The 8,238-nt window shown below is 39.5% G+C and overlaps 1 protein-coding gene across 1 annotated transcript; it reads right to left on the reverse strand.

The window, feature by feature from the left end:
* Positions 1-3,727: 3,727 nt before the first annotated feature.
* Positions 3,728-4,309, reverse strand: LOC147493600 (uncharacterized). The gene has a single exon (XM_086567874.1). The coding sequence runs from the start codon at positions 4,307-4,309 to the stop codon at positions 3,728-3,730; it is 582 nt and encodes a 193-aa protein (XP_086424000.1).
* Positions 4,310-8,238: the final 3,929 nt, after the last annotated feature.

The raw sequence follows: 8,238 nt of genomic DNA on the forward strand, positions 1-8,238 counted from the left end.
TGGGTAGAAATGAAGGCAGAGATGGAAGCACAGCGCTGATTCCGAGTAGAGATTCTAGAACGCATGCCACCCATGGGGGGTTCTTCTTCTGAGGAGACGTCTGTGAGGCATGAGCGTCATCGCCGAAGGACAGATGGCTCGGGCCCATCTTCATCCCAGGCCCCATCTTCAACCCAGGCCCAATCTTCATCTCAGGGCCCATCTTCATCTCTTGGCTAGCTGTATAGAAAATTTTGTTGTTTTGATGTTAATTTTTATTGTTTTTATTAATTTGGATGTTAAGTTGTTAAATTCAGTAGTTAAATTTGAATTCGGTAGTTAATTGTATTATGAATTTTGATTTTAATTTAATGTGGTTCTTTTCTACGTATGCGATAATTTTAACTTTAATCCCACCTTCCCGAATTGTTTGGGGGTGGTATTATTTCTTTTAGCAATGTTTTTATATAATCCACTAATTTAGAAGTAATTTTGCGATGAGTGTTGAGAATGTTGCTGATATTGGCATGGCTATGATTAGATATTGTGGTAGGATGAAATTTCAATGAGTTAGGAAGTTGCTATTCTAAATTCAACCTAAAAGATATTAGGTTTGTTTTGGAATAAGGAATATGTGTTGTTTCCGTTTTAGGTTTTGGAAATATTTTGTTACCGGCAATTGCCTTAAATTTTTTTGGCAACTTGTTAATTCGTTTTAGAAGCTAAAACCCTATATAAACTTCCTTCATTCTCCATACAAAACCCACATATCTCATTTTCATCTTTCACCTTAAACCTCCAATTTTTCCTATTATTTTTCACTTCACCTTGCTCAGAACACACGGAGCATGACCTACACCCTCCCAAGACAAATTGTGAGCGCGCCTAGCGCTGACACGCCTGTTACTCCATTTGCACCTGAGCGCGACCCGTGCCCTGCCAAGGCTAAATTTGAGTGTAACCCGCGCCCTGACTTCCGTAGCCATGAAAAATTCTGATTTTTTGTGGGTTGTTCCAGGATCGTTTATAGCTTTTCTAGATAGTAGCTTTGTAATGACATCTCCTACAGTCATACCTGAGCATTCTTTTGAAGACTTGTTGGGAAGCGAGACCTATGGAGGTTGGTTCCGCGACAGGATCTTGCAATTAGGATGGCAGCATCTACAGGTAAGTGATGACGACTCGTATTCACCTCAGCTTACTGCATATTTCTACAATAATATTAATTTTTATTGTAACAATGATGGAGAACAAAAAATTTCCCTTGCAATTAATGACACGACAATGGAATTCAATAAGTCTTTGGTAGCATTAGTTTCGGGCTTGCCCTTGCCTGATCCTATACACACGTGGGGATATAAGACCGATAATGCATACCTCTATGACTATGCATATTTCCATGAGTATTATGGGGAAGAGGTGTTTCGTGTAATGGACCAAGGGCAATATAACATATCCCTTGGTAGCCTGTCCCTAAATGTAGGCACCACCATGTTATTCATCCTGATGAATATTTTAGGGGAGTGGTAGTTTACTTCTTCAAATAGTACCGCTGGTGATGTTTTCCTTGCTTTAGCTGAGGGACGTCGCCGATATGACATTCCCAGAGTTTTAGTGGCTAGTCTTAAGAGAGCCCATAGCATGCGGCATAAGTATCTTCTTATGCCTGTTTTGGTTTGCCACATCATACGCAGTTGTTTACCTGAATTCTGTACCCAGTTCACGGATTGGAAAAGGGTTGAAGTCAAAAGACCCACCAATTGTGTGGTTCGTTCATTTCAAGTTATGACTTGGCCGGGATGGCAGGTGCAACCTCATTTGGTTGCTTCTTACACCCCATCAGACCGAGTAACACTCGACAGGTTAGCACTGGTTGATGACACACGGTGAAAGGCTTGGCAAGTTATTATAGCGTGGCAGGACGCAAAAGAGCCTTGGTCCTATGAAGAGGATGAGGATGACGCTTAAACGCTGGAGATAAGGTAAGTTTTTAGTTTCAGTTTGTGTCTGCTTATGTCCTAAGCAATTTGATTCTTGTAACCCCATAACGGGTGGAACTCATATAGAGTTGTGTCTGTTTTTCTGTATCTATATTATGATGTTTTAACCTTGTTTTGCAGATGTTCTAGAATTTTACGTGTTTCCATGATATTTTTCTACCCTTTTTATTTCAATACTTTGAGGACAAAGCATGCTTTTTGTTTGGGGGTGCTATAGAAACACGTGTAATTAAGGTATCTGTTAGGATATAGATAGGTATAATATGCACTTGTTTTCTAGTTAAAATTTCAAAATTTTCAAAAAAAATAAAATAAAATATGTTACGCTATACACTTAGGAATATTGGTATTGTTTTCTTTCCCTATGCTCTTAATAATCTAGAAGTCTCACATTAGCTTTTGCATTAGAATAGTTTTCAGAAACTTAGGTTAATATGTAGGTAATAATCTTTGCATCTATCTGTAAATATATTACATGAGTATCTATGATTGTTTGGCAGTAAGTTTTTGAAATCTAGGCTAGAGTACTTATTCTACAAATCCTGTGAGAATATAGCCTAAAACCTTATATGAATGAAACATTTGAAAAATGACACAAGGGAGAAGTAAATCCGGATAGAGAAATCACACGTCCACTTGCTTGATCACTATACCATACCCTAAGCAAGAATTTAGGCCCTTTTTGGATCAATATAGCCAGAAATTCAAACCTTATGAAATTATTTTTCGCTAGTCGCCCCTCTGAACCTTTCTTTAGCCTTTCATAAACCACAATTCCTTTACCTTTTTACAAAAACAAAACAAAATAAAAAATCAAACTACCCATTATAGAATGAGCCTTAGAATAGGATGAGTGAAGAAAAAAGAAGAGAAAAACCTGTGTAAACAAATATTAGTTAGTTGCTTCAGAAAAGAATAAGAAAAGAAAGTTTCCATCCAAATAAAATAAAATAAAAAGTTAGAACTCCAAAAAAAAATGAGTCAAAAAGCCAAAATAAAAAGGCTAAGGATGGAAACAAAGTGTAGAAGCAAAAGAACAAGGGTTTCTCTAGTTATGTAATATGAATACCCTATTATCTCCGACTTGTTCATTTTGAATATCCATTTCCTTCCTTCTCAAACCATCTCCTAATCCCCACAACACCTAAATAAGACCTCTAGCTCAATTAGGAATAGGTTAGTGTGATAGTAAATGGCAGATGTGTTTGATCGACTTCGGCTTCCTTGTGTGTCATTGAGATTTTAAGGTAAAGTGTGCCCACTACACACTGGAGTAGCGAAACTTGAGTGGAAAAATCAGAGTGGTTTTTGTCTTGACATTTATGTGAGGACCTACTTAAGGATGTTATTTTAAGTTTTCAGAAACGGACCTGTTAGTGCATTTCATAGTATTACTCATTGTATATATGTTTATTCATATATGATTGATTATTATATATATATTAGCTTAGGTTTTGACTTGATTATTCTATATTCATTGCTAATGAGATTATAGATAATTGAGACATAAATAAGGAAACAATAGTTTTATTTCTTAATCGTTGTAGTATAGATGAAGTTTGTGAGTACCTTCACTGGAAAACTCTCATGAGGCTATAACTCATTTTTTTTTTTTTTTTGCAAGCAAATGTGAATATATTATAAAGATAAATAAAGGGTTACATATTAGAGTTTCTTACTACATAAGGAACAAAAGGAACAAAAGGGCATCTTGCTACACTCTAAGAAAATCTAAAGTATAACTGGTCCTAGTTTTCCAAACTTGTGACAAAAGGTGGTCTATCCACGCTCCATACAAAATCATCTTGGTCTAAAGTGGCTCCATGCTTTGCCGCAGCATCCGCGCTGAAGTTGGCTTCCCTCCAGGCATACGATATCCTATAGTAGGTGAGCACAGTAGTAGCCCTCATCCATCTCGATTTCAGAACCCAAGGAATGTGGCCATTAGAGAAGGCAAGTGCAACTGACTGTGAATCTATTTCTTGCCAAACACGTGTCCAGTTTCTTGCAACTGCACCTTCCACTGCCAGAATTAGTGCTTGACATTCTGCTTCATAGTTGGTAACTATTCCCAGTCCTTGTGCAAATACTCCAAGCAAGTGGCAATGATGGTCTCTGAAGATTAACCCCACACCCACTCGACCAGAAATACTGATAGAGCTACCATCACAATTGATCTTTACCACTCCTTCCTCTGGTAGGAGGCATTTGACTTGTTGAATTTCTTTTATTAGCTTGGGCTTGCATTCGATCCCCAGAGAGTGTAGAATTGCCAATTCCTTGACTGAGTTGAACATGTAGCTCTTGGACAGTCTGCCCGTCTTATGCATTCCTTGCCAGACCAACTTTCTTATGTGAGTCATTGTACCTCTGTGCATTTCTCATCTTCCATATTTCTACCAATAGACTCAGTACTGCTGCTGTCCACAATTCCTTAATCAGTGGACTTGCATGATTTGCAGCTTTCAAAATTTATTTCATGTCGCCGTTTCTAGGAACTGATAATGCATTCATCTGGAATAAGCTTTTAATCCAATCCCAGAGAGCCTGAGAGTTTGGGCAGTACCAGAATAGATGGTCAATGCTTTCTTCATCTTCCTTGCATCCGTTACATCTAGAAGCCAACTGGATACCTATGCTTGTAACTTTGTCATATGTTGGTATGATATGTTGTAGAATCTTCCAAGCCATTCCAGCAATTTTGGGATGAATGTAGCTGTTCCAGATGTTGTGATGCCACCAGACAATATTCCCCTTTTTCCTAATAGTGTCATAAGCCAAGAGGACCGTGAACTTGCCTTCCTTATTAGGCTTCCAGATTCGGCAATCGTCTAGCTCATTGCAAGGTGGGGGTAAAGAGAGAAGTGGCATGCCCAGTGTCTCAAAGAGCTGTTGAGTTACGGTAGGGAAATTCCACTGGTTGTTCCTTATCAAGTCGCTAACTCTGGTTTTGGGGATGCGCCAGTGGATGTAAGGGAGCAAGTCAGCCACTGAACTAGGTCCAACCCAAGCATCTCGCCACATATCCACTGCAGTACCATTGCCAATGACCCAAGAAATATGGTTTCTCATGGATTCCAAAGCCCTCTTAATCCCGGCCCAAATGGAGGAACACTTGTAATAGGCAAGCCATTTGCCATTTTTCATTTTATACTTCTGTTCCATGTACTTGGACCAAGAGTTGTCCATGGTAAGCAGTTGCCATGCTAGTTTCATGAGGAGCGCCAGATTTAACTCCTTGAAGGACCTAATGCCAAGCCCTCCTTCAGTCTTTGGTTTGCAAACTTTTGCCCATTTGAGAGTAATGGACTTCCTCACTGTGGGATTGCCTGACCATATGAAATTTCTGATGGCTTCTTCTCCTTCTTTGATGCTTTTCCTAGGCCACTTATAGACGCCCATGTTATACACGGGAATGCTATTCAGAATAGATTGTGCCAAGACAACTCAACCCTGAAAGGAAAGTAGACGTCCTGCCCATCCACTTGCTCTCCTTTTAATCCTTTCCACCAAATTTTGAATGTTGGCATGGCGAACTCTGCCCTTGAAGAGAGGAACTCCCAAATAATTTTCTGGTAGGTGGCCTTCCTTCATGTCAAACAAAGCTTCCACCTTTCTTCTCTTTGTTGTAGTCATGCTACCGAGGAACAACTTGATTTTCCCTTTGTTTATCAGCTGACCAGCCACCTTTTGGTATGCCTCCAATGCGTTCCTCAAGTGCACTAGTCCTTTTAGACTTCCATTTGCAAATAATATGATATCATCCGTAAAAAAGAGGTGAGTGGGTGACAGACATTTTCCCACAAAAGCCATAGGGGTGATTCTGCCTGAGAGTTGGAGCCTTATAATGGCTCTGCTTAGCGTATCCTCGGCAAGGGCAAAGAGAATAGGGGACAGTGGATCCCCTTGTCAGAGTCCTCTCCCTACGCCAAAGAAGCCACAGGGTCCTCCGTTTATCATAATAGAGATTTTGGCGCTACTGAGAACTTTCATAATCATGTCGCAGAATGCTGAGCTGAAGCCAAATCTTTTAAGGACCAAATACAAGAATTCCCAGCTAAGTGAATCAAATGCCTGGGAAATGTCTAGTTTGATAACTGCATTGCCGCCTCTTCTTTTGATATGCATGTCATTGATGAGTTCGGATGCCATGGCAATGGCAGTGCTACCTGTTCTTCCCTTCAAGAAACCATGCTACTCATAACAAATAATGCCCGTGGCTATGGAGGATTGCCGGTTTGCTAGAATTTTAGTAACAATCTTGAAAAGAAAGTTACTCAGGCAAAGGGGCCTAAACTGGCCAATTTCCATAGCATTTTTGCACTTTGGAATCAATACTAAGAAATTAGAGTTCATGCCTTGAGGAATAATCTGATTATGGAAGAAAGAACAAATAGCTCGACACACATCAATTCTAGCAATGCTCCAACATTTTTAGAAGAACGTGCCCTGGAAACCATTCGGCCCTAGAGAACTATTAGGGTCCATGTTCGTAACTGTGGTAGTGACCTCCATCCAATCAGGAGTTACCATGAGAAAAGCATTTTGAGACTCTGTAGCCAAAAGTGGGATATGGTCCATAAGCTCCTGATTATGCTCTACCGGTCGTACTTTAAACTTTTCTTCATAAAGTGGACTAAGTATTCCTTGATGGACTTTTGTTCTTGCAGCATGTTTCCCTCAGCTGTTCCTAGTTCCTCAATGAATGCTTTGGCCCGGCGAATTTTTTCTTTAGCTTGGAAGTATGTGGAATTTCTGTCTCCCTCAATCTCCTCCTTAATGCATGCTATTTGTTTCTACATGGATGCTTCTGTTTGCATTAATTGATCAATGAGTTTCTCCATTTCCAGTTCCTGGAGTTGCATTTGAAGGTCCAAAGACTCATATTCTTGCTGTTTCTGTAACTCTTGGAGAGATAGATTTGCTTGTTTAAGTTTGTCTCTATTCCCCCAATAAGTTATCTTGTGCCATTCCTTCAGAGCGATTTTAAGCCTCTTCAGTTTGTGCATCACTAGTCGAATAGGACCATCAACCATGGGCTCTTGCCAACTCTCTCTCACCAAGTCCATGAACTGGGGGTGTTCCAGCCATATGTTTCTGAATCTGAAAGGAACGTTCGACGGTCTCAGGTTTTTAGTGCACCATCCGATGACTGGAGAGTGATCAGAGAATTTCCTCAGCAGAATTTTGCTTCTCCAGTTCTAATTCTCCGAAAGCCAACTATTATTGACCAAAGCTCTGTCTAGCTTTGCCAAAATCCTCTTATTCCCTATCCGCCTGTTGCACCAAGAGTACCTGAGGCCAAGAGTGGTAGTATCCCGAAGGGAATTGTTATTAATGAAGCCGACAAACTCATTCCTAGCATCCACTAGGGAATTCCTAGTGGTTTAAGGCCTTGTTGCATATGGTCAACGCAAACGCACTCGGCGAAACGAGATTAGTTAGAACTCCATTTTTGGTTACTTATTGTAATTTCTCATCTTCGCTTGAGGACAAGCAAAATGCTGTTTAGGGGTGGTTTGATAAGAGCCCAAAACTGTAGTTTTAACCCCTTAATAATAATACTTTTAGACCAATTATGCGAGTAATAAATAAGAGTTAATGATGATTACGTGTTTTTATGTATTTCAGGCATTAGAGTCAATTATGTGCAGAAATGTGTCACTTTTGCGAGATAAAGGAGCAAGGGTTGGTTCCTAAGAAGTTCTGTGATTAAAGGCCAAGATTCAAAGAGAAAAACCCTTTTTAAAGCCCAGTCAAAGCTAAAAAGTTAAAGTCAACGCGGGCAAAAACAGCGCACAAAAGTCAGCAAAACTTCCGAAGACCGTATCTCTGGACTCAGACCTCAGAATTGGGCCTACCTTATGTCAAAACGACCATCTTGGAAAGATCTTTCCAATGCTCTAAATCTTGACCCAATCAGAGGAGCAAAAGTGGTCGAAAAATCTGTTGATGTCAAATTCAGCTGGAATGACCTCTATGGACTGAAGAAATTAGGTTTTGGGCTTGATTTTTCGGCCCAAAACATGGCTTTAGGCCCATGCACGAAATTGGGGATCTCTTTCTCTTCTTGAAAGGAGAAAAGGGGCAGACTCATTAGCTAGACCTAGATCAGAAATAAATTAGCTTAGACTCCATTTTTTTAATTATTGATTTACTTATTTTTAATTTAGTTTATTGAATCATTGATAATTCTTCATTAGATTAATAAAAGTAGTTAGTTATTCATAAATTTAGTTTTGGTTTATTAAATTACTTA

This window comes from Coptis chinensis, chromosome 6 (assembly GCF_015680905.1).
Source record: "Coptis chinensis isolate HL-2020 chromosome 6, ASM1568090v1, whole genome shotgun sequence".
NCBI classification, from domain to species: Eukaryota; Viridiplantae; Streptophyta; class Magnoliopsida; order Ranunculales; family Ranunculaceae; genus Coptis; species Coptis chinensis.

Bases quoted from the DNA above. Each gene is read 5' to 3' on its own strand.
- LOC147493600 (XM_086567874.1), bottom strand. From the start codon at position 4,309: ATGCATAAGACGGGCAGACTGTCCAAGAGCTACATGTTCAACTCAGTC.